This window comes from Salvelinus alpinus, chromosome 23, assembly GCF_045679555.1.
Source record: "Salvelinus alpinus chromosome 23, SLU_Salpinus.1, whole genome shotgun sequence".
Classification (NCBI taxonomy): domain Eukaryota; kingdom Metazoa; phylum Chordata; class Actinopteri; order Salmoniformes; family Salmonidae; genus Salvelinus; species Salvelinus alpinus.
In genome coordinates this window covers 10098167-10124939 of record NC_092108.1, presented here as the reverse complement: position 1 = coordinate 10124939, position 26773 = coordinate 10098167, and the positions used below count along the sequence as shown (strand labels likewise).

The 26773-nt window shown below is 43.9% G+C and overlaps 1 protein-coding gene across 2 annotated transcripts; it reads left to right on the top strand.

Annotated features, from left to right (window-relative positions):
- The first annotated feature begins 88 nt into the window (after positions 1–88).
- On the top strand, positions 89–22640 carry LOC139550181 (signal peptide peptidase-like 2B). 2 transcript variants are annotated; one of them, XM_071360881.1, is made up of 16 exons: positions 89–226; positions 749–865; positions 1098–1280; positions 2316–2405; positions 2976–3115; positions 9929–10071; positions 10879–10975; positions 11230–11346; positions 13899–13980; positions 16249–16323; positions 17420–17482; positions 17617–17716; positions 18040–18117; positions 18861–19021; positions 21105–21253; positions 21358–22640. In XM_071360881.1, exons 1-16 carry the CDS (start codon positions 119–121, stop codon positions 21452–21454), a joined length of 1800 nt encoding a protein of 599 aa, XP_071216982.1. In that variant the 5' UTR covers positions 89–118; the 3' UTR covers positions 21455–22640. The 2 variants fall into 2 exon arrangements, 1 of the variants encoding a protein (XP_071216982.1); XR_011669988.1 differs by lacking the exon at positions 21358–22640 and having other exon boundaries at positions 18861–19111; positions 21105–21243.
- The last annotated feature ends 4133 nt before the right edge of the window (positions 22641–26773 follow it).

Here is a 26773-nt window from a genome sequence, read left to right as displayed (position 1 = left end):
TATTGATATGTTTGATTGACATCATGTAAACCAATCATAATGCGTGTACTTCAGTGCTGGTTCAAAATAAACCAATGGCAAATGCACTGTAGAATGTGGGCGAGAGCTGGGAAAACAGATGGTGACCGCACTGGAGAGCAGAGCAGTGCGGTTGATGGGGAGACAACAAGCAAGCATCATGAAGGCTTTGCTAAACCTGGTTTGGGCATATTTTCTCTTAAAACAGGTGAGATGGTCGCATGTCTTTTCACCCAAAAATAATGTGGCATTCATCTGTAAAACAAGTCGCATGTGTCCGATCCAACGTTTAACAGTACTTGTTGTATTTTGTTGTCGAGATAATTAACAGTTAGCCTGCATGCTACATGACTGTTAGCTTGCGGAGAACACAACCTATTAGGTCGCTGAGAATAGTCGTAGCTATAGGGCCCATCTGCAAGTAACATCCTCTGTACATCCTTTTGTAACATGGCTTTGATCCTTTTTGATGTGTCAATGTGGTTTAAGATGAATATCGTGCTCCCTGGTATTGTCAGTTTTGGGAATGTCTAGTTAAAGCTTGTGCATCAGTGTAAAGCTGACTAGCTGGTGGAACGATGTAGTACTGCACAGTCTGATAGAGTCAGTTGGCCAGTCTATTAAATATCTCAAGTTATTCTGGCCACTGTTACATCTCTGTCTATTGCTCTCACCCCTCTTCGAGGCACTTAGGCTTTATCTATTATACACGTTCATTCTCTCTTTCCAGGTTGTGGGGGAATATGGGATGGCCCATTTCAGTGACAAGGGCCAGGTCAAAGGAAAGGATTACTGCATCTTCTTCAACTCCCAGTGGGCTCGTCTACCTCGGGACCTCAACAAAGCAGTAAGTGGAGTAAACGGCTGTCATTGTCACTTTTTGAGAGATGTCTGACAAAGGTATTTGTGTGTGTGTGTGTGTGTGTGTGTGTGTGTGTGTGTGTGTGCTCTCTGGCCGATACTCTTGAAATACGGCTGCCGTGACAAGTTCATCAGAATGCTGATGTGTGGTGTGTGCACATGATGAAACATTCAGAGAGGACCCATTATTAACCAATCCTCCTTTATGCCTCCACTAGTCTCGTCTGGAGATCTATGACCTGACACCGTCAGTCCTGTGTTTCCCATCAGACGTCCCCGATGGTGGCTTCCCCAATCGTATCCCCATGGTGATGCGGGGGAACTGCACCTTCTACGAGAAGGTCCGCCTGGCCCAGCTCAATGGAGCTAAAGGCCTGCTCATCGTCAGCAAAGACAGACTGGTAAAGAGTCAACCCATATAATTCATATCAAAGACAACTTGACTCTTACCAGCCTATGTCCTATCATATTAGCCTGGTGGTCCCAGACCTGTCTATGTACTTTAGCCATCTCTCCTGTTCCCTCTTATCTTCACTAGTGCTGTTGTAAAAGGCTCGGAAGGAAAGAAGCAGAGTAAGAGCATTGGAACACACCTGTCGTAAACAGGTTATATACACTGAGTGTAGAAAACATTAAGGACACCTGCTCTTTCCATGACATAGACTGACCAGGTGAATCCAGGTGAAAGCTATGATCCCTTATTGATGTTACTTGTTAAATCCACTTCAACCAGCTTAGATGAAGGGGAGGAGACAGGTTAAAGAAGGATTTTTAAGCCTTGAGACAATTGAGACATGGATTATATATGTGTGCCATTCCGAGGGCAAGACAAAATATTTAAGTGTCTTTGAACGTGCTATGGTAGTAGCTGCCAGGCGCACCAGTTTGTGTCAAGAACGGCAACACTGCTGAGTTTTTAACGCGCAACAGTTTCCCGTGTGTATCATGAATGGTCCACCATCCACATGGTTTCTATGTGTTTGATTCCATTTGCTCCGTTCCAGCCATTTATTATGAGCCGTCCTTCCCTCAGCAGCCTCCACTGGTTCTGAGGGAAAACTCAATAATAGGAAGGTGTTCATAATGTTTGGTATACACAGTGTAGGTCATCGTGTGTAGGATCTTAATTTGAGCCAGTTTGCTACAACAGGAAAATAATCCTGCAGCAACAGGAAATGTGAATTATTATGTGGATTATAATTTATGGACATTATTGTAGGGATTAATAAATGTTTTATAAAGGAAAATCAAGTCTGAAACTTCAGAAGCGTTTTTAAACCTCAAATGTTTTACATTTCCTGCATTGTAGGAAAGTTATCCTGCAACAGGGTGATCAAATTAAGATCCTACAGCTGTAGTGTATGAATATAGATTTTCTAAACACTTTCTGTACAGTCAGAGTTTGCCTATTTTAATTTCTGTTTTTCCTATCACAGACCCCACCGGCAGGAAACAAGAGTCAGTATGAGGAGATTGACATCCCTGTGGCACTGCTTAGCTACACTGACATGTTGGACATTAGGAAGGTGAGAGCAGAGGAGAGACCAACATCTTATAAAATTCCGGTAACTTTCCCCAAATTCCCAGCTTTTCCTGAAAATCCCCTGTTAGAAGATTATCGGGAAAAAATAATGAATAAGCAGGAATTCCAGAATCTTCCAAGAGGATTTCTGGACTACCTGGGAGTTTGGGAAACGTTACTGGAATTTTGCAACCGTTACAACCACACTGTTCAGTAGGACACACGATACGCTGTGGAACATTCAGAACTATATCATATAGAACAGAGATGCCTCTCTGACGTGTAGTATAAGTATTGATTACAAATTAAGTAATCATGTCAGCTCTTCTATCCAGAACATGTTTATTAGATAGAGATATATTATATAGAACAGAGATGCCTCTCTGACGTGTAGCGTAAGTATTGAGGCTATAGGAATCATGTCAGCACCTCTATTCGTGACATATATATCTGCCACCCTCATGAAACGAGACCCTGTTCAAACAAACTTGATGTTTGTAACATTACTAACAAAGATCAACAAATCAATGAATTAGTCAATTTACCCAAATGCTGTGTTTCCTGTCCCCTGCAGATGTTTGGGCAGGGCAGAGATGTGGCCATGTACGCGCCCAAGGAGCCCGTCCTGGACTACAACATGGTCATCATCTTCCTCATGGCTGTTGGGACGGTGGCCATCGGAGGGTACTGGGCCGGCAGCAAGGACATCAAGAAGTAAGTGTAGTGGTGGTGGTAGTAGTGGTGGTGGTAGTACTAGTAGTACTGGTGGTGGTAGTAGTGGAGGAGGTGGTAGTAGTGGAGGAGGTGGTAGTAGTGGAGGAGGTGGTAGTGGTGGTAGTAGCAGTACTAGTAGTACTGGTGGTGGTGGTGGTAGTAGTGGTAGTGGTGGTGGTGATAGTAGTACTAGTAGTGGTGGTGATAGTAGTGGTGGTGGTGATAGTAGTAGTAGTAGTGGTGATGGTGATAGTAGTACTAGTGGTAGTAGTGGTAGTGGTGGTGGTGATAGTAGTACTAGTAGTGGTGGTGATAGTAGTGGTGGTGGTGATAGTAGTACTAGAAGTGGTGATGGTGATAGTAGTAGTAGTAGTAGTGGTGGTGATAGTAGTAGTAGTGGTGATGGTGATAGTAGTACTAGTGGTGGTGGTGGTAGTGGTGGTGGTGATAGTAGTAGTAGTAGTGGTGGTGGTGGTGATAGTAGTAGTGGTAGTAGTGGTGGTGATAGTAGTGGTGGTGGTGATAGTAGTAGTAGTAGTGGTGATGGTGATAGTAGTACTAGTGGTGGTGGTGGTGGTGATAGTAGTAGTGGTAGTAGTGGTGGTGATAGTAGTAGTAGTAGTGGTGGTGATAGTAGTAGTAGTAGTTGTGGTGATAGTAGTAGTAGTAGTGGTGGTGATAGTAGTAGTAGTAGTGGTGGTGGTGATAGTAGTAGTAGTGGTGGTGATAGTAGTAGTAGTAGTGGTGGTGATAGTAGTAGTAGTGGTGGTGGTGATAGTAGTAGTAGTGGTGGTGATAGTAGTAGTAGTAGTGGTGGTGATAGTAGTAGTAGTAGTTGTGGTGATAGTAGTAGTAGTGGTGGTGATGGTAGTAGTAGTAGTAGTGGTGGTGATAGTAGTAGTAGTAGTGGTGGTGATAGTAGTAGTAGTAGTTGTGGTGATAGTAGTAGTAGTGGTGGTGATGGTAGTAGTAGTAGTAGTGGTGGTGATAGTAGTAGTAGTAGTGGTGGTGGTAGTAGTAGTAGTAGTGGTGGTGATAGTAGTAGTAGTAGTGGTGGGGATAGTAGTAGTGGTGGTTGTGATAGTAGTAGTAGTAGTAGTGGTGGTTGTGATAGTAGTAGTAGTAGTGGTGGTTGTGATAGTAGTACTAGTGGTGGTGGTGGTAGTGGTGGTGGTGATAGTAGTAGTAGTAGTGGTGATGGTGATAGTAGTACTAGTGGTGGTGGTGGTAGTGGTGGTGGTGATAGTAGTAGTAGTAGTGGTGGTGGTGGTGATAGTAGTAGTGGTAGTAGTGGTGGTGATAGTAGTAGTAGTAGTTGTGGTGATAGTAGTAGTAGTAGTGGTGGTGGTGATAGTAGTAGTAGTAGTAGTAGTGGTGGTGATAGTAGTAGTGGTAGTTGTGGTGATAGTAGTAGTAGTGGTGGTGATGGTAGTAGTAGTAGTGGTGGGGATAGTAGTAGTGGTGGTTGTGATAGTAGTAGTAGTGGTGGTGGTGATGGTAGTAGTAGTAGTGGTGGTGATAGTAGTAGTAGTAGTTGTGGTGATAGTAGTAGTAGTGGTGGTGATGGTAGTAGTAGTAGTAGTGGTGGTGATAGTAGTAGTAGTAGTGGTGGGGATAGTAGTAGTGGTGGTTGTGATAGTAGTAGTAGTGGTGGTGGTGATGGTAGTAGTAGTAGTGGTGGTGATAGTAGTAGTAGTAGTTGTGGTGATAGTAGTAGTAGTGGTGGTGATGGTAGTAGTAGTAGTAGTGGTGGTGATAGTAGTAGTAGTAGTGGTGGTGATAGTAGTAGTAGTAGTTGTGGTGATAGTAGTAGTAGTGGTGGTGATGGTAGTAGTAGTAGTAGTGGTGGTGATAGTAGTAGTAGTAGTGGTGGTGATAGTAGTAGTAGTAGTTGTGGTGATAGTAGTAGTAGTGGTGGTGATGGTAGTAGTAGTAGTAGTGGTGGTGATAGTAGTAGTGGTGGTTGTGATTGTAGTAGTAGTGGTGGTGGTGATGGTAGTAGTAGTAGTAGTGGTGGTGATAGTAGTAGTAGTAGTGGTGGTGATAGTAGTAGTAGTAGTTGTGGTGGTAGTAGTAGTAGTGGTGGTGATGGTAGTAGTAGTAGTAGTAGTGGTGGGGATAGTAGTGGTGGTGGTGGTGATAGTAGTGGTGGTGGTGATAGTAGTAGTAGTAGTGGTGGTGAAAGTAGTAGTAGTGGTGGTGGTGATAGTAGTAGCAGCAAGGACATCAAGAAGTAAGTCTGGTAGTTGTAGCGGTAATGGTGGGAGTAGTAGTAAGGACATCAAGAAGTCTGACAGACAATAAAAAGTGGTCCCTCACGAAAGGACACCTGACTTTTAGTTTTTTTGGTAGGACAGAGATAGACACAAAAGATGGAGAGAGTTTGCTAAATTGTCAGCTGCAGTGGTATATGTGATCCGGAGGCAACGGCTTAGACAGCTAGACAACCATAGGCCACTCCAACAGACATGTGTGGATAGCAGCGTGGTCTGAGATGCAATGAGAGCTAGTGTGGGAGGGGGAGTCTTACAAGGCCACATAGTAGTGGCTTATTTTAGACCGTGGGTTAAATTATCAAGGGTTATCATCTCTGGGGAAAAGAGAGTGCTTTGGGCAGGGTAGAGAGAGCGGGGCTAGAGTGAAGTTGCCTCTAGTCTAGATACTGAGCACAGGTCAGTTCGGTAAGGGCTGGGCGATATGGCCAAAACATATCACAATATTATTTACGGTATTTGAGGTTTTTGAAAAATAAAAGTTCTAAATATGCTTTATGAGTAGCTCATGACCCTAGGGTGGCAACACATACATTATAAGTGATTTCAATGGGGGCTTTGTCCATTCTGATTGTTTTATACTGTTCAATGAAACTTCAACGAAAAGTTGGAATTTAGTGGGCACTTTGAATACAACGTTTGACATGACGACGAATGAAAAAGCAAGGGAGGGGTTGTTGTGGCACTGTAGGTATCAAAGTGTTGGTCAGTGTTTCCCAGTGGACCCTAAATCATGTTACATTAAATGTGTTCTCTTACTGTAGCTTTGATGGAGTGAAAATATTCATGCTTCGCCTATTCCTCTCTGATTTAGAATATACCGTACCATTGCACAAACAACATGCTGATCTAAGCCGACAACAGCACTGGTATCAAGTTGTATTAGCTAGCTAGATACGTTTGCTCTGAATAAGTACATTTAGCTAACTAGCGATTAGCATTAGCTAACACAATTTATTTTAGCCACAACTTGCTAAGAAAAGATAAATTCACAGTAAGATACACACACTAATAGTGTAATTATAGAACACTTGTGGATTTATATTAAGATGCAAAGTGGAAAGCAGCATCGTTGTGACCAACATGCAGACTGTCACTGCAAGTAGTTGTTACTTTTGATAGCCAATAACCACGTTTCCATCCACAGATTTTAAGCCTGTAAAATCATACTGTATAAATTAAAAAAAATCACGACAGCTGTATTGAAAACAGGAAGTTTCGGCACAATTTAATAAATGCCGACAGATCATTTGTTTGTATGACGTGGTGGGATCTTTTTGTGTCTGTAAAATGAATTATGTGAGAAATGGCGGTGGAAACGCCTTGATGCGCAAATATTGATATAATAACCATCATATCAAAATAAACTTAGTCACGCGATGATATGGTGTGTGGTCCTTCCACTACGACTTTGGAAACCATGCAGTTTATTAGGCTACAGATTAAATAATTTATGATGAATTTACAAGGTGATGAAAGTGCACAGTGATTTTGACGCTCCTTTCCAATAAATATAAAGGGTCTGAGTGATATGATGATTGATGCTTGACTGCCGTTTGACAAATAACAATATTATTTCTCTAATGCATAAAAGTCTCATTATATATACTAGCCTACCCGCATTGTACAGTGAGGGAAAAAAGTATTTGATCCCCTGCTGATTTTGTACGTTTGCCCACTGACAAAGAAATGATCAGTCTATAATTTTAATGGTAGGTTTATTTGAACAGTGAGAGACAGAATAACAACAAAAATATTAAGAAAAATGCATGTCAAAAATGTTATAAATTGATTTGCATTTTAATGAGGGAAATAAGTATTTGACCCCTTCTCAATCAAAAAGATTTCTGGCTCCCAGGTGTCTTTCATACAGGTAACGAACGGAGATTAGGAGCACACTCTTAAAGGGAGTGCTCCTAATCTCAGTTTCTTACCTGTATAAAAGACACCTGTCCACAGAAGCAATCAATCAATCAGATTCCAAACTCTCCACCATGGCCAAGACCAAAGAGCTCTCCAAGGATGTCAGGGACAAGATTGTAGACCTACACAAGGCTGGAATGGGCTACAAGACCACCGCCAAGCAGCTTGGTGAGAAGGTGACAACAGTTTCTGTGATTATTCGCAAATGGAAGAAACACAAAAGAACTGTCAATCTCCCTCAGCCTGGGGCTCCATGCAAGATCTCACCTCGTGGAGTTGCAATGATCATGAGAACGGTGAGGAATCAGCCCAGAACTACACAGGAGGATCTTGTCAATGATCTCAAGGCAGCTGGGACCATAGTCATCAAGAAAACAATTGGTAACACACTATGCCGTGAAGGACTGAAATCCTGCAGCGCCCGCAAGGTCCCCCTGCTCAAGAAAGCACATATACATGCCCGTCTGAAGTTTGCCAATGAACATCTGAATGATTCAGAGGACAACTGGGTGAACGTGTTGTGGTCAGATGAGACCAAAATGGAGTTTTTTTGCATCAACCCTACTTGCCGTGTTTGGAGGAGGAGGAATGCTGCCTATGACCCCAAGAAACCATCCCCACCGTCAAACATGGAGGTGGAAACATTATGCTTTGGGGGTGTTTTTCTGCTAAATTGACAGGACAACTTCACCGCATCAAAGGGACGATGGACGGGGCCATGTACCGTCAAATCTTGGGTGAAAACCTCCTTCCCTCAGCCAGGGTATTGAAAATGGGTCGTGGATGGGTATTCCAGCATGACAATGACCCAAAACACACGGCCAAGGCAACAAAGGAGTGGCTCAAGAAGAAGCACATTAAGGTCCTGGAGTGGCCTAGCCAGTATCCAGACCTTAATCCCATAGAAAATCTGTGGAGGGAGCTGAAGGTTCGAGTTGCCAAACGTCAGCCTCAAAACCTTAATGACTTGAAGAAGATCTGCAAAGAGGAGTGGGACAAAATCCCTCCTGAGATGTGTGCAAACCTGGTGGCCAACTACAAGAAACGTCTGACCTCTGTGATTGCCAACAAGGGTTTTGCCACCAAGTACTAAGTCATGTTTTGCAGAGGGGTCAAATACTTATTTCCCTCATTAAAATGCAAATCAATTCATAACATTTTTGACATGCGTTTTTCTGGATTTTTTTGTTGATATTCTGTCTCTCACTGTTCAAATAAACCTACCATTAAAATTATAGACTGATCATTTCTTTGTCAGTGGGCAAACGTACAAAATCAGCAGGGGATCAAATACTTTTTTCCCTCACTGTATCTTTGAGCGTTTGGCTCGAGAGCAAGTGTCCAGACCAGAGTAGACACATTTACTATTTAACACAACTCTTTTTGTGACAAAACTATCTGTAGAGTTGATAATTTGATATAAACACATTGAACTATAGATTTTTTATTCGGTACTTGAAAAGTTAAGTGAAAAAGTACATTTTGAGTGCATGACGTCAGGGGTTCCCAAACCTTTTCACTCAGGCCCTCCTTCCAGCATCGCGTGCCATGTCTATTTCTATGGGCACAAGCACTGTTCATGACTCAAACTGTTCACACCCCTATTGTTGGTGGAGAGAACATTTTTCAGGTTTTAAAGCTTATTTCCATCAATTCTACACATTTTGCCATGTCTAATATGTATTCATGTGATATTTGAGTGACAAAGAAATTACAACAATATCTACGGTCTAAAAAGCGTTAGCTGACATGGGCTAGTTGATCCGGACCTTTCTGACCCCGACAACTTTCTCTATATGGACCTGCATGGACCTATAAATATCTCTCTAAGGTCTACAATGACTGACATGACAAGAGGAACTGATGATGCACTACCCAATTTAGAAATGGCACCTTGTGCCGTCCACTATTACAACTTTCAAGAGTAAATTGGGTAGTGCCTCATCAGCCCCCGCGCCCCGCCTGCCAACCCCTCGCGCCCCTCAGTTTGAGACTAACTGCACTACGTCATCACACACTGATTTTTATCCACGACAAGTCTGTTTGGTGGAAACACACCACCGGTGGGAAAATATGCAGATATTAGAATATTCGCCACAAAATCTGTCGCCAATTGGATGGAAACCTAGCTACTGAGGTATAAAGGACTGCTCTCTTTGAGTGACGGTGGGGGAGGGGGGGGGGGGGGGATTGGTGTGTGTGGAAGAGAGAGGGACGACACATAGCGAATGGAGTAAACCATAAAACTGACATTATTAAACACGGCGGAGAAGCGTAATACATTTAACAAACCAAACATTTAAATACTGTTATACAAGGTCAATTTAAAAAAATCCAAACCGGTCCGTGCATCAACCCCCCCCCCCCCCCCCCCCCTTTAACCTCCCACTGTCTGTAACAGACCCCTCTTCATCCTGAAGCAACTTGTCTTCATCCTACAGTTAAAGTCTCTCCCGGATTTGGGGAGGGTATTACAGCTGATCTTAGATCTTCTACCTGGAGGGGGCTCTAGCTTTAGGGTGAAGACCAGTTGCCTCAGGATGGAGAGGGGTCTGTTACTGACGATAGTCTCCAGGGGCGTCCCTCCTCCCTCACTGTGGTGTACCTCTGTCTGCAGGCGTTACCTGAAGCACAAGCGTGATGACAGCGTGGAGAAGCAGGACGAGGAGACTGTGGACGTGACGCCCATCATGATCTCTGTGTTCGTTGTCATGTGCTGCTCCATGCTGGTGCTGCTCTACTTCTTCTACGACCAACTGGGTACGACCTGGATATATACCTGTCTATACCCGTTTCTACCTGTCTCTACATGCCTATACCCGTCTCTACCTGTCTATACCTGCCTATACCTGCCTCTACCTGTCTATACCTGTCTATACTTGTCTATACCTGTCTCTACCTGTCTATACTTGTCTATACCTGTCTCTACCCATCTCTACCTGTCTCTACCTGTCTTGACCTGTCTCTTAATCTAGTCTATGACCACCTGTACCCATCTCTACCTGTCTATACCTGTCTCTTAATCTAGTCTATGACCACCTGTATATACACATGTACCCATCTCCACCTGTCTCCACCTGTCTCTACCTGTCTATTCCTGTATCTTAATCTAGTCTATGACCACCTGTATATACACCTGTACCCATCTCCACCTGTCTATACCTGTCTCTACCTGTATACCTGTCTCTTAATCTAGTCTATGACCAACTGTATATACATCTGTATCCATCTCTACCTGTCTATACCTGTCTCTTAATCTAGTCTATGACCACCTGTGTATATACACCTGTACCCATCTCTACCTGTCTCTTTACCTTTCTCTGCATTTTCTATCTGTAGCTACCTATTGGCTTCTCACTCCATCCTCACTTTACCTGTCTCTCCGCCTTTACCTGTCTCTCCGCCTTTACCTGTCTCTCTGCCTTTACCGGTCTCTCTGACTTTCTCACTGGTCTACATTCACTTATCTCTGTCTGTGTAGTGTCTATGATCATTGTTGTATTCTATCCTCTCTGTCTGTGTAGTGTCTATGATCATTGTGGTATTCTATCCTCTCTGTCTGTGTAGTTTATATGATCATTGGGATATTCTGCCTGGCCTCGTCTGTTGGCCTGTACAGCTGTCTCTGGCCCTTTGTTAGGAGACTCCCCTTCGGGAAGTGCAGGTGAGAGACTTACCATCAACCTAACAAATATCTGTTCATAATCACCAGGAAGTAGTCCACAATCAACCTAAAAAAAAACTGTTCATAATCACCAGGAAGTAGTCCACCATCAACCTAACAACAACACAAATCACAAGAGGATTACACAATCAACCCCCCAAAAATAAAACAGAAATTGAATCAATGCAAATAGTTGACTCTTCTCCATCTATTGTAGTATTTTTTCAACTTCTTCCTGGTGTGTGTGTATGCAGGATCCCAGAGAACAACTTGCCTTACTGCCACAAGAGGCCTCAGGTCCGCATGCTGTTGCTGTCAGCCTTCTGCATCGGAGTCAGCGTCACCTGGGGCGTGTTCCGCAACGAAGACCAGTGAGTATTAGAATTCCCAAAATTCCGGAATATTTTGAAAATAACTTCTACAAAATTCCCAGGTTTTCCATAAATCCCGGTTAGAGGATTTCCGGATTTCCTGCTTATTCCTTCCTGATTCCTGGAATCTTACAACCATCTTATTGGTTGTCTACGCTAGAGGGATGAGTAATGTTGCCTGAGACCTGAAGACTGGCTTGAGCCTTTAGCTCCCAGATCTAATGAATGCTTAGGCATCAGGTTTCAGCTCTGTAGCTAACATACTCTTCCTGAGGCGTTTCATTTTTTTGGTGGTAGATCAGCTTTAATATTGCAGATAGATTGTAGCCTCCATCAATGTAATTGTCTGCATCATTTTCAATCCCCCATATACATTTTTTATGTATATATACATACATACATTTCTTTAAAAAAAGATTTAAACATTTTAAAACATTTTCAACTAACCCTGCCACCCTTCCCCTAACGGGAGTAAACTAATGAGCAACAACATTAAACTGAGATGTGACTGAAGAGTTAATCAGGGGGATTTCTCCAAAAATAGACAGGTCTCTTCCTTTCCAAGGAAGCAAGATCTTATCTATTTTTGCTAACTTTCTATACAAATTTATTGGAGTGAGATCATTTCTTTCTTTCGGGATATGTATGTCCACATCACCGTCAGACCATTTTATTGGTAAACTACACGGTAATGTAAAAGTTGTATTTTTTTATGATCCCAATATGTAATATAGTAAACTTATCATAATATCTGACAATACCTTTTAATTATATGCGCTATGCATTTTGCTAGAATTTTTGCATCACAACACTGAAGTGTAAGAGGCCTCCAATTTTTTAAATGGACTGGATCTTTATATTTACCACTTGGATCCTGTTTCAGTAATAATGAAATCAGACCTTCTTGTTGAGTGTCTGATAATCTACCATTTATATAGGAGTGGTTAAAACATGCTAATAATGGTCCTCTGAGTATATCAAAAAAGGTTTGGTATACAGTACCAGTCAAAGGTTTGGACACACCTACTCATTCATGGGTTTTTCTTTATTTTTTACTATTTTCTACGTTGTAGAATAATAGTGAAGACATCAAAACTATAAAATAACACATATGGAATCATGTAGTAACCAACAAAGTGTTAAACAAATCAAAATATATTTTATATTTGAGATTCTTCAAAGTAGCCACCGTTTGCCTTGATGACAGCTTTGCACACTCTTGGCATTCTCTCAACCAGCTTCACCTGGAATGCTTTTCCAACACTCTTGGTATTCTCTCAACCAGCTTCACCTTGAAGGAGTTCCCACATATGCTGAGCACTTGTTGGCTGCTTTTCCTTCACTCTGAGGTCCAACTCATCCCAAACCATATCAATTAGGTTGAGGTCGGGGGATTGTGGAGGCCAGGTCATCTGATGCAGCACTCCATCACTCTCCATCTTGGTCAAATAGCCCTTACACAGCCTGGAGGTGTGTTGGGTCATTGTCCTGTTGAAAAACAAATGATAGTCACACTAAGCGCAAACCAGATGGGATGGCGTATCGCTGCAGAATGCTGTGGTAGCCATGCTGGTTAAGTGTGCCTTGAATTCTAAATAAATCACTAACCAGAATCACTAAATATAGTACAAAACACACATGACAAGAGAGACAACACAACACTACATAAAGACAGACCTAAGACAACAACATAGCAAAGCAGCAACACATGACAACCCAGCATGGTAGAAAAACCACATGATAACAACATGGTAGCAACACAACATGGTAGCAGCATAAAACAGGGTACAAACATTATTGGGCACAGACAACAGCACAAAGGGCAAGAAGGTAGAGGACAACAATACATCACAGGAAACAGCCACAAATGTCAGTAAGCGTGTCCATGATTGAGTCTTTGAATGAAAAGTTGTGTTTGCTGCATCTCGTTCCAGTCGCTAGCTGCAGCAAACTGAAAAGACAAGCGACCCAGGGATGTGTGTGCTTTGGGGACCTTTAACAGAATATATATATATCTTTTCAAAGAAGCGTGAATCATCATTATACGGACTGTATAGGTTAATGAGCCATATCTGTTTATTGTCCAATAACATATTTAAAATCATCCATCTACCTTGAGGATCTGTTTGGACAATTTGCACATTTAGATCAAAATGAATGTTAATTAATATCATCACCTCTTTTGAATTTCTTTGCCCATGGGAGAAGTATATTTCACCCCCGTCCGTCTGTCCGTTTTCTACGCAACTGCATCTAAAATTGTTGATTGAGTTTCCTGTAAACAATAGATATTATATTCCTTCTCTTTCAGCCAGGTAAATACTGATCGTCTTTTCTTATTATCTGCTAGGCCATTACAGTTATAACTGGCTATACTTATTTCACCATAATGAGATACAAGTTTCAAATCTATGTTTGTAAACTCACCATTAAAAAGTACCATAGTGACTGAGTGTCCATATAGCTGTACTGTGATATTTGCATTGCTACTTGAGGCATTTTGTTTGTGCTGGCTAACTGTTGTTCCTGCCATCTGCTGTGTTCTCTCCTAGGTGGGCGTGGGTGTTACAAGACGCCCTGGGCATAGCCTTCTGTCTCTACATGCTCAAGACTATCAGACTGCCCACGTTTAAGGTGCATACACCATTTTAATGCCAGGCCTATTCGCCTAATTTTTATTTTATTTAACTAGGCAAGTCAGTTAAGAACAAATTCTTATGTAAAATGACGGTCTACATATGGGACTCACAATCACAGCCGGTTGTGATAGAGCCTGGATTCGAATCAGGGTGTCTGTAATGACGCCTCTTGCACTGAGATGCAGTGCCTTAGACTGCTGCGCCACTCGGGAGCCCACCAGTATAGAGATCCTATAATTCTATAGTCTGTATGATTCTATATGTACAGTTGAAGTCTGAAGTTTACATACACCTTAGCCAAATACATATAAACTCAGTTTTTCACAAATCTTAGAAAAATCCCTGTCTTAGGTCAGTTAGGATCACAACTTTATTTTAAGAATGTGAAATGTCAGAATAATAGTTGAGAGAATGATTTATTTGAGCGTTTATTTCTTTCATCACATTCCCAGTGGGTCAGAAGTTTACATACACTCAATTAGTATTTGGTAGCATTCCCTTTAAATTGTTTAATTTGGGTCAAACGTTTCTGGTAGCCTTCCACAAGCTTCCCACAATAAGTTGGGTGAATTTTGGCCCATTCCTCCTGACAGAGCTGGTGTAACTGAGTCAGGTTTGTAGGCCTCCATGCTCGCACACGCTTTTTCAGTTCTGCCCACAAATTTTCGATAGAATTGAGGTCAGGTCTTTGTGATGGCCAGTACCTTGACTTTGTTGTCCTTAAGCCATTTTGCCACAACTTTGGAAGTATGCTTGGGGTCATTGTCCATTTGGAAGACCCATTTGCGACCAAGCTTTAACTTCCTGACTGATGTCTTGAGATGTTGCTTCAATATATCCACATAATTTTCCTACCTCATGATGCCATCTATTTTGTGAAGTGCACCAGTCCCTCCTGCAGCAAAGCACCCCCATAACATGATGTTGCCACCCCCGTGCTTCACGGTTGGGATGGTGTTCTTCGGCTTGCAAGCCTCCCCTTTTTTCCTCCAGACATAACAATGGTCATTATGGCCAAGCAGTTCTATATTTGTTTCATCAGACCAGAGGACATTTCTCCAAAAGGTACGATCTTTGTCCCCATGTGCAGTTGCAAACCGTAGTCTGGCTTTTTTAAAGGCGGTTTTGGAGCAGTGGCGTCTTCCTTGCTGAGCAGCCTTTCAGGTTATGTCGATATAGGACTCGTTTTACTGTGGATATAGATACTTTTGTACCTGTTTCCTCCAGCATCTTCACAAGGTCCTTTGATGTTGTTCTGGGATTGATTTTCACTTTTCGCACCAAAGTACGTTCATCTCTAGGAGACAGAACGCGTCTCCTTCCTGAGCGGTATGACGGCTTCGTGGTCCCATGGTGTTTATACTTGCGCACTATTGTTTGTACAGATGAACATGGTACCTTCAGGTGTTTGGAAATTGCTCCCAAGGATGAACCAGACTTGTGGAGGTCTACAATTTCTTTTTTTCTGAGGTCTTGTCTGATTTCTTTTGATTTTCCCGTGATGTCAAGCGAAGAGGCACTACGTTTAGGCCTTGAAGGTAGGCCTTGAAATACATCCACAGGTACACCTCCAATTGACTCAAATGATGTCAATTAGCCTATCAGAAGCTTCTAATGCCATGACATTTTCTGGAATTTTCCAAGCTGTTTAAAGGCACAGTCAATTTAGTGTATGTAAACTTCCGACTTCAACTGTAATTCAATCAATACACGTAGATGGATCATAGCGTAACAGGGCGGAAGGTAGCCGAGCGGTGGGCCAGCAACCAAAATGTCGCTAGTTTGAATCCCAGAGCCGACAAGGTAAACAAATCTTTATGTGCCCTAATTGCTCCAGGATCTCCATTGATAAAGGCAGTCCCTGGCTGCGACCCCACTCTCCGAGTTGGAATATTACAACAAAACATTTACAATTAACACATGCGGATTAATACACACTTGTACATGTGTGAAATAGGACAAATACAAGCACTAACTAAACGATGATATAATATACTGACCATAGAAGTAGAATCACTAGAAAGGGATTATCCCGTTCAAGTCAATGGATATGTGTGTCACTTTAAAGTGGTACTGACCACATTAACTAGCTAGGGCCAGGAGGTGTACTGATGATCATGCATGTGTGTGTTAATGACCAGGAGTTTTTTTTCCCCGACCCTATGAGATGCAGTGACCTCTGTATCTAACCTCATTGAACAACATCCATAAGCTGGAAAAGTCGTATTAATGTCTAATTGTTCTTCCATGTGTTATGCTCAAGGCCTGCACCATGCTGCTGGTGACCCTGTTTGTCTACGACGTTTTCTTTGTTTTTATTACTCCCCTCTTTACCAAGGTACGTCACAGTGGATCCCTTCCTTTTTAAATAGGAAATATTGATACCTTTTAATTATAAGGCGCTTTTTGTTACAGGATACATTTCTGATATTTTGAACAATTATTGGCAAAAACGCTGATCTGATTGGTCAAAAGGACCAATTAGTGAAAAAAGATAAGACTTAGGCTGTGCTATACAGGCTGTGCTATACAGGCGGTGCTATACAGGCGGTGCTATACAGGCGGTGCTATACAGTGCCTTCAGAAAGTATTCCTTCTTTTCACTGTCGTTTAGGTTAGTATTGTGGAGTAACTGCAATGTTGTTGATCCATCCTCAGTTTTCTCATATCACAGCCAATAAACTCTGAAACTGTTTTAAAGTCACCATTGGCCTCATGGTGAAATCCCTGAGCGGTTTCCTTCCTCTTCGGCAACTGAGTTAGGAAGGACGCCTTTATCTTTGTAGTGACTGGGTGTATAGATAATTAATAACTTCAGCATGCTCGAAGGGAGATTCAATGTCAATTTATTTTTACCCATCTACCAATAGGTGCCCTTCTTTGCGAGGCATTGGAAAACCTCCCGGGTCTTTGTGCTTGAATATGTGTTTTAAATTCACTGCTCGACTGAGGGACCTAACAGATAATTGTATGTGTGGAGTACAGAGATTAGTTAGTCATTCAAAAATCATGTTAAACACTATTATTGCACACAGAGTGAGTCCATGCAACTTATTATGTGACTTGTTAAAAGCACATTTTTACTCTTGAACTTATTTAGGCTTGCCATAACAAAAGGGTGTGAATACTTTCTGAACGCAATGCATGTGCTATACATGAAGCAGTAACTAACTGGCTAGATAAATGGACTAGATTATCAGTGTTTCCCAAACTCGGTCCTAGGGCCCCCCCTTGGGTGAACTTTTTTTCCTTCTTCCTAGTACTACACAACTGATTCAAATAACCAACTCATCGTCAAGCTTTGATTATTTGAATCGGCTGTGTAGTGCTAGGACAAAAAACAACACGTGCACCTAGTGGGGGCCCCGGGACCAAGTTTGGGAAACCCTGCATTAAGCCACTACCGTGTTGTTGTCCTGTGTTTGTCTCCTCAGAGTGGTCACAGTATTATGGTGGAGGTTGCGGCTGGGCCCTCTGACTCCTCCACACATGAAAAGGTACAGTGGGCATCGATTTGATTTGATTAGGTCTCATATCACAGTTGTTCTTTCACTTGAACTGATGTAACAATAGAAGGCTGTAATGATGTAATAATGGAGGATGCTCACTGTCCTTGCTGGCCTTCCTGCAGCTTCCTATGGTGCTCAAAGTGCCCCGCCTCAACTCCTCCCCTCTGGCTCTGTGTGACAGGCCCTTTTCTCTGCTTGGATTTGGCGACATCTTAGTACCAGGTAATACTACTCTACTACTGTATTTTACTACTGTACTATACTCTACTGTACTGTACTCTACTACTGTACTATAGTCTACTACTGTACTGTACTCTACTACTGTACTATAGTCTACTACTGTACTGTACTATAGTCTACTACTGTACTATAGTCTACTACTGTACTGTACTCTACTACTGTACTATAGTCTACTACTGTACTATAGTCTCCTACTGTACTATACTCTGCTCCTGTTATCGTACAATATCTAACTCTTGTTATGGTATCTTTCTGTGGCGAGATATCTGCACTCATCTGAGCTGACCATGTTGTTTCTCTCTCAGGTCTGCTGATAGCCTACTGTCACAGGTTTGACATCCTCATGCAGTCCTCACGGTTCTATTTCCTGGCCTGCACTATCGGTAAGACCAACACATTTCCATTGTCTTTTTGATAGTCAAAAACGTCATTTGTGTGTAGTCTTTTATAACAGCTAGTATTTGTTCCAAACAAGCAGTAACATACCTGCTTCATTCTCCTCTCCTCTCCCCCTCCACCCACTCCCCCCCCCCTCTTCCCCTCCACCCACTCCCCCCCCCCTCCACCCACCCCTCTACCCACTCTCTCCCCCTCTACCCACTCTCTCTCCCCCTAACCACTCTCCTCCCCCTAACCACTCTCCTCCCCCTCTATCCACTCTCCTCCCCCTTTATCCACTCTCCTCCCCCTAACCACTCTCCTCCCCCTCTATCCACTCTCCTCCCCCTTTATCCACTCTCCTCCCCCTAACCACTCTCCCCCCCCCTAACCACTCTCCTCCCCCTCTATCCACTCTCCTCCCCCTCTATCCACTCTCCTCCCCCTCTATCCACTCTCCTCCCCCTCTATCCACTCTCCTCCCCCTCTATCCACTCTCCTCCCCCTCTACCCACTCTCCTCTCTCTCCCCCTAACCACTCTCCTCCCCCTCTATCCACTCTCCTCCCCCTCTACCCACTCTCCTCTCTCTCCCCCTCCACCCACTCTCCTCTCTCTCCCCCTCCACCCACTCTCCTCTCTCTCCCCCTCCACCCACTCTCCTCTCTCTCCCCCTCCACCCACTCTCCTCTCTCTCCCCCTCCACCCACTCTCCTCTCCCTCCACCCACTCTCCTTTCCCCACTGAAGGTTATGGTGTCGGGCTGCTCATCACCTTTGTAGCTCTGGCCCTGATGCAGATGGGTCAGCCGGCCCTGTTATACCTGGTGCCTTGCACCCTCCTCTCCAGCCTGGCGGTGGCGCTGTGGCGCAAAGAGCTGCCATTATTCTGGACAGGAAGTGGATTTGTGGTGATTACCAGTTTGATATGAGTGTCTTCTTCTTCTACGGAAAGAAACATTTCTAGTGTTTTGTACCACAAAGTGAACCTAGATTTTAAAGTTGAGTACCGTAACCCCCGGAAACTAACTAGATATAATCCGCTTCTTCGTTCCAACATGCTGTTTCTGTTTCCTGTCCCCCTGCTCTGCTCCGCCCCTTCCTGTTCTATACTGTCATTTTACTGTGGATTCTCTGCTTTGCTGCTGAGGGCTCCAGGGTCTGTGTCTGTCACCCGCCTGTATTCTCTCATTGTATTCCTCTGCTCCTAGATAAGTGTCATATTGTCTTAATAGATTGTCCTGTGGTGTTAGAATAGATACTTCTAGGGTCATTAAACACTATTGGTGGGTAGAGTCATGATCAATTCACACATTGACATCATGAATAGTATCTGGTGATGACAAGGGGAGTGTACTGAACTGTCTCTCACCCATTTTCTCTGAACTGCAAATTGTGAAGATGCTTCTATAAGCTACTGGGTTTGAATATGGTGTGAAACGAGGTGCTCTGAAGCAACTTTCCCTTCTGTGTGTCTGAGGTAGCCTGGTCCCCAAATATGTTTGTGCTGTATGGCCAACCCAGGGCACCAGTTTTATCTGAGGTGTTTTCTAGCTCAATGTACAGTCATACCTCCGGTCTACCAGGCTGGCTAACACACTCCTCTGGTCTACCAGGCTGGCTAACACACTCCTCTGGTCTACCAGGCTGGCTAACACACTCCTCTGGTCTACCAGGCTGGCTAACACACTCCTCTGGTCTACCAGGCTGGCTAACACACTCCTCTGGTCTACCAGGCTGGCTAACACACTCCTCTGGTCTACCAGGCTGGCTAACACACTCCTCCGGTCTACCAGGCTGGCTAACACACTCCTCCGGTCTACCAGGCTGGCTAACACACTCCTCCGGTCTACCAGGCTGGCTAACACACTCCTCCGGTCTACCAGGCTGGCTAACACACTCCTCCGGTCTACCAGGCTGGCTAACACACTCCTCCGGTCTACCAGGCTGGCTAACACACTCCTCCGGTCTACCAGGCTGGCTAACACACTCCTCCGGTCTACCAGGCTGGCTAACACACTCCTCCGGTCTACCAGGCTGGCTAACACACTCCTCCGGTCTACCAGGCTGGCTAACACACTCCTCCGGTCTACCAGGCTGGCTAACACACTCCTCCGGTCTACCAGGCTGGCTAACACACTCCTCCGGTCTACCAGGCTGGCTAACACACTCCTCTGGTCTACCAGGCTGGCTAACACACTCCTCTGGTCTACCAGGCTGGCTAACACACTCCTCTGGTCTACCAGGCTGGCTAACACACTCCTCTGGTCTACCAGGCTGGCTAACACACTCCTCTGGTCTACCAGGCTGGCTAACACACTCCTCTGGTCTACCAGGCTGGCTAACACACTCCTCTGGTCTACCAGGCTGGCTAACACACTCCTCTGGTCTACCAGGCTGGCTAACACACTCCTCCGGTCTACCAGGCTGACTAACACACTCCTCTGGTCTACCAGGCTGGCTAACACACTCCTCTGGTCTACCAGGCTGGCTAACACACTCCTCTGGTCACCCAGGCTGGCTAACACACTCCTCTGGTCTACCAGGCTGGCTAACACACTCCTCTGGTCTACCAGGCTGGCTAACACACTCCTCTGGTCTACCAGGCTGGCTAACACACTCCTCTGGTCTACCAGGCTGGCTAACACACTCCTCCGGTCTACCAGGCTGACTAACACACTCCTCCGGTCTACCAGGCTGACTAACACACTCCTCTGGTCACCCAGGCTGGCTAACACACTCCTCTGGTCTACCAGGCTGGCTAACACACTCCTCCAGTCAGTGGGGATTCTAGTGAAGGACAACAACCTCACTGATAGAAAAACCATCCAGTCTTTATTTAGGCCATTGATCCACTTGTTGAGAGGAATGGCTGTATATTTTGATGGCATCCTGCATAAACAATCTTATCTGTGTGCCCATCGTGGTCAATAGTCTGTCTCCCAGACTTGCTCCATAGTGGTCTGATGTCTCCACTCTGTTTATCCCTCTCAGCCTCCCATAGTTCTGCAACCAATCAACTGTATGCAAACCCCAGGACCACCCACAGAGGACCCCCTCACCAATCCTGAGCCACAAGGTCCTGATGCAACCAATCAGAGTGAGGACACTCCCCTTCCAGAGAAAGAGGCCAGCAAATCAGAGTAAAGGACTTCTAGGATGCCAATTTCTTATTCATTTCATTTTATTTTTGACACATAGGATCTCAATGGAACTCTAAGTTCTTAACAAATTATAAACATTTCAGTGCACTTGGTGTGAAAAAGGGTAAGAAAAGGACTGACGGGAGCGAGGGAGGGCACTCAACCTACAGTGGCAGTTCTTCAACGCGTGAAACACCTTGAGGTCAGCAGGATCAGCACTGGCTGGGAGTCCTGGATGATGCGCTGTAGACTAAGGTCAAAGAGCACAACATACACAGCCCCGACTGCGACCTACGCTGACTTAACGCCCTTCTCGTGAGTTTTATCATCCTGTCACATAAAATAGATTTTATGTCTCCAAACTCTCCTGTCCTCCATTTTTCAGTTCATCATTTATCCCACCAGTCCTACGCAGAATAGCAGTCAACAATCTCCACAACTAAGTCAATGTGTTGCAGTCTTACCATCAGAAGCTCTGTCGGTCAGCTTGTTCCCAATTGTTCTTCTCCTTTATCAAGTACCATGAAGAAGAAGAAGCACACTATGGCCTGTCCCTCTGTTTATGAAAGATGACTGAAGTATCTACCGTACATACCCTTTATCATGTGGTGCTATCATGGATTCTCACCTACCTAAAAGGTATAGAATGATTATTGATTTAGGGCATCGAGGGGGCGGTTTCCTAGTGGACTAAAAAGCGAGCTGAATGGAGAATCCATGTAAATTGTTATAAATCCTGGATAAAAGGCTTAATCCGTGTCCGGGAAACCTATCTCTAGTTTTTGATTGGTTTAAATCTGACCTTTTATTGTTTTTGCATGCTATGGGTTTGGCTTAGACCAGACTGTCAACAATAGTGTGTGGTTTATATAATAGCTTACACACTGTCTTTCTATAATACTACGGGTGCAACAGTTAATGTTGCCCACACCGTTTCTCTAGTAGATTTTGTGGTCCCATTTTCCATTGGGTGTAAAAACCCATGTATTTATGTGGTAGATACATACAGTAGTAAATAGGTGTAATTACATTGTAGGCAGCTAGGTTCAAAATAGTACTTAAACATGTTTAACAGTTTTTAAAGTTGTAACTAATTAATTACACTAACTACTTACTGGTATGTAACTACCATGTGAACACATGGGTTATAAGGAGACCTAATGTAGAACGACCGATTTTGGTTATATAATTCATATTGTCTTAATGGGTTTTTGCCTTACTGGTGTCCATGGTTACAATTGGAATGTCTCTGTGCATAGTGCTTTATGAAGACAGAGTACTGTATTCATGTTTCTTAATTAAACTATGATAAGTGATCATTTTTATGTTTGAGGGGGAGGGGTGAGGTTGTCTCATGATAATAAACTCAGCAAAAAAAAGAAACGTCCTCTCTCTGTCAACTGTGTTTATTTTCAGCAAACTTAACATGTGGAAATATTTGTATGAACATAACAAGATTCAACAACTGAGACTTAAACTGAACAAGTTCCACAGACATGTGACTAACAGAAATGTAATAATGTGTCCCTGAACAAAGGGGGGTCAACATCAGAAGTAACAGTCAGTATCTGGTGTGGTCACCAGCTGCATTAAGTACTGCAGTGCATCTCCTCCTCATGGACTGCACCAGATTTGCCAGTTCTTGCTGTGAGATGTTACCCCACTCTTCCACCAAGGCACCTGCAAGTTCCTGGACATTTCTGGGGGGAATTGCCATAGCCTTCACCCTCCGATCCAAAAGGTCCCAGACGTGCTCAATGGGATTGAGATCCGAGCTCGTCGCTGGCCATGGCAGAACACTGACATTCCTGTCTTGCAGGAAATCACGCACAGAACGAGCAGTATGGCTGGTGGCATTGTCATGCTGGAGGGTCATGTCAGGATGAGCCTGCAGGAATGGTACCACATGAGGGAGGAGGATGTCTTCCCTGTAACGCACAGCGTTGAGATTGCCTGCAATGACAACAAGCTCAGTCCGATGACGCTGTGACACACCGCCCCAGACCATGACGGACCCTCCACCTCCAAATCGATCCCGCTCCAGAGTACAGGCCTCGGTGTAACGCTCATTCCTTCAACGTTAAACGCGAATCCGACCATCACCCCATGTAAGACAAAACTGTGACTCGTCAGTGAAGAGCACTTTTTGACAGTGGGTTTGTGCCCATAGTCGACGTTGTTGCCGGTGAGGATCTGCCTTACAACAGGCCTACAAGCCCTCAGTCCAGGCTCTCTCAGCCTATTGCGGACAGTCTGAGCACTGATGGAGGGATTGTCCATTCCTGGTGTAACTCGGGCAGTTGCCATCCTGTACCCGTCCCGCAGGTGTGATTTTCCTATGTACCGATACTGTGCAGGTGTTGTTACATGTGTTCTGCCACTACGAGGACGATCAGTTGTCCGTCCTGTCTCCCTGTAGCTCTGTCTGGCGTCTCACAGTACGGAAATCTGCAGTCCTCATACCTCCTTGCAGCATGCCTAAGGCATGATCACACAGATGAGCAGGGACCCTGGGCATCTTTCTTTTGGTGTTTTTCAGAGGCAGTAGAAAGGCCTCTTTAGTATCCTAAGTTTTCATAACTATGACCATAATTGCCTACCGTCTGTAAGCTGTTAGTCTTAACAACCGTTTCACAGGTGCATGTTCATTAATTGTTCATTGAACAAGCATGGGAAACAGTGTTTAAACCCTTTACAATGAAGATCTGTGAAGTTATTTGGATTTTTTACGAATTATCTTTGAAAGACAGGGTCCTGAAAAAGGGACGTTTCTTTTTTTGCTGAGTTTATAATCAATTGTCTCAATTCTCCAGTGACTTTAAAAATGTATTACTCAATACATTTGCTAAATATTTGTGGATGCGTCCCAAATAGCACCCCGTTTCCTTTATAGTGCACTACTTTTGGACCAGGGTCCATTTGGGACGTAACCAATGCTTGACTTGGGCAGGAGCTTTCCGGAACTGAATACCGGCACCTCAGATGTTTGTACTGTTTCAGTTCCTGCAACTCTGATAGAAAATTAGGTTAAAAGTATTGTGGAGTTCCCTCACCTAAATATAAACAGTACCGGCACCTAATACTAAACAAAATATATATAAAACGCAATATTTAAAGTGTTGGTCCCGTGTTTCATTAGTTGAAATAAAAGAAACCAGAAATATTTCATACACACCAAATGCTTAATTCTCAAAAAAGTTGTACACAAATTTGTTAACATCCCTGTTAGTGAGCATTTTTCCTTTGCCAAGATAATCCATCAATCCGACAGGTGTGGCATATCAAGAAGCTGATTAAACAGCATGATCATTACAGGTGCACCTTGTACTGGGGACAATAAAAGGCCAGTCAAAAAAAAATTTGCACCAAAGAAAACAAGTGATAGACAGAAAAACGAATGAAATGTAAAACGGTGTGCAGATAGATGTAGGCTTATATGAAAACCACACCACGATATACAATACGTACAAAATAAAAAAGATTTGTTAAAACAGGTAAAACCTAATTATAAATGTATAAAGAAATTGATCAGTAATCACAAAAAATGTGCAGTTCTGACACAACGCAATGCCACAGATAAAGTTTTTAGGGAGTGTGCAATTGGCATGTAGGACTGTCCGGCAGAGCTATTGCCAGAGAAAGTTAATTTCTCTACCATAAGCCACCTCCGTCATTTTTAGAGAATTTTGCAGTACGTCTAACCGGCCGCACAACCGCAGACCACGTGTAACCACGCCAGCCCAGGACCTCCACATCCGGCTTCTTCACCTGCGGGATCGTCTAAGACCAGCCACCCAGACAGCTGATGAAACTGAGGAGTATGTCTGTCTGTAATAAAGCCCTTTTGTGGGGAGAATCTCATTCTGATTGGCTGGACCTGGCTCCCCAGTGGGTGGGGAGCCCTCCCAGGCCCACCCATGGCTGTGCCCCTTCCCAGTCATGTGAAATCCATACTTTAGGGCCAAATTCATTCATTTCAATTGACTGATTTCCTTATATGAACTATAACTCAGTAAAATCTTTGACATTGTTGCGTTTATATTTTTGTTCAAGATAGTTTGAGAATACAATATAGCTCAGTATTTGCATTATTTATTTTATACTGTCTGTTTTACTCATCTTTATCAAGGGATCCAATAATTCCGGACTCCACTGTATATTCCGTAGTTAAACAAAGTAGATGTTTGGTTTTTGTTCCCGTTCATTTCATCACAGCCACGAGTTCATAAACACAGGAAGGACCTGGTCAGTACTGGAAATATAGGTGGTGTTCCCCTGCATCAACCAATGGTTGCGTGCCACGTCATCGACTGTGCCGTCGGGCACCAGAGTGCTATAACATGCGGTTAGCTGATGCGTAAAATACCTATCAAGGCGTAAGATCTGGCATGTGTCAACAACGTATGAGTAGAGGAACACCCTTGTTTTAAAAGTCTGCTAGAGGTCAAAGGTTAGGGGTTAGAGATAAGAAGTCAAGAGTCTTAACGGAAGAAGCTGGTTGGTTAGGGAGAGTGCCCTGTCAGACTCATCTGCACACTATTTTGCAGCCAATGAGATGAGATATTCACCAGGGTTATTTGATGTCGTCACCAGGTGGTTTTTAAACATCTGAGGAGGAATACGCCAAAATAAAGAAACAAAGCATTTCATCCTCTACATGGCTTCATCATTGGCAACCTCAGAATTATAGTCACCATTCTTCTTCTTCTGCCAGAGGACGAGCCAGAGGAGACTTCATCAGCGCTAACGGGCAGGACCAAGCAACCAGGTAGTGACAGGGCATCAAGTCTCCACCGGCTCCCGGAGTGACTCTCCCAGTCAGACAGACTCTCCATTCAGAACGTATGATTCACACAGCACTGCAGAGCCTCCCTTGGCTCTCATCTCACCAGGAAGGCAGGCACACATTGTGGGGAGAAGGCTAGAGAGTCTGACTGCTGTGAGAGTGTTATTTGAGATGGGGCCACACATTGTGGGGAGAAGGCTGTTGAGTCTGACTGCTGTGAGGGTGTTATTTGAGACGGGGCCACACATTGTGGGGAGAAGGCTAGAGAGTCTGACTGCTGTGAGGGTGTTATTTGAGACGGGGCCACACATTGTGGGGAGAAGGCTAAGAGAGTCTGACTGCTGTGAGAGTGTTATTTGAGACGGGGCCAGAATGAAAAAGGGTCATTCATATTCAGCTGTAGTACAACTCTAGCTACTGCCAGGTCATATACCACCAACTGAATGTTTTATATTAGCAACAGAAGAAGAATGGTGACTATAATTCTGAGGTTGCCAGTCAGAGGGGCGTGACCTCTGACCTCATCCAAGGGTTTTGAAGCGAGAGGATGTAAGGAATCAAGGAAATACAATTGAGATTCACCCATTGAGGGGCTGAACTGGAGGCAAAACATACATGACTAACTATTACAGGACAGGCTACTGTTTGTTCTATTCTGGTGGGGGACGACAGAACTGCTATGTCCTTGCTCTGCTTCACTGCTATTTCAGACTGGACATGGGACGGGAGGAAGT

What these genes read in the sequence shown, in the direction of transcription:
- LOC139550181 (XM_071360881.1), top strand. Translation starts at nt 119, where the DNA reads ATGGTGACCGCACTGGAGAGCAGAGCAGTGCGGTTGATGGGGAGACAA. An exon ending in TCGTCAGCAAAGACAGACTG is followed by an intron (nt 1,281 to 2,315) that starts GTAAAGAGTCAA and finishes TTCCTATCACAG; the next exon opens with ACCCCACCGGCAGGAAACAA. An exon ending in TCAGACTGCCCACGTTTAAG is followed by an intron (nt 13,981 to 16,248) that starts GTGCATACACCA and finishes GTTATGCTCAAG; the next exon opens with GCCTGCACCATGCTGCTGGT.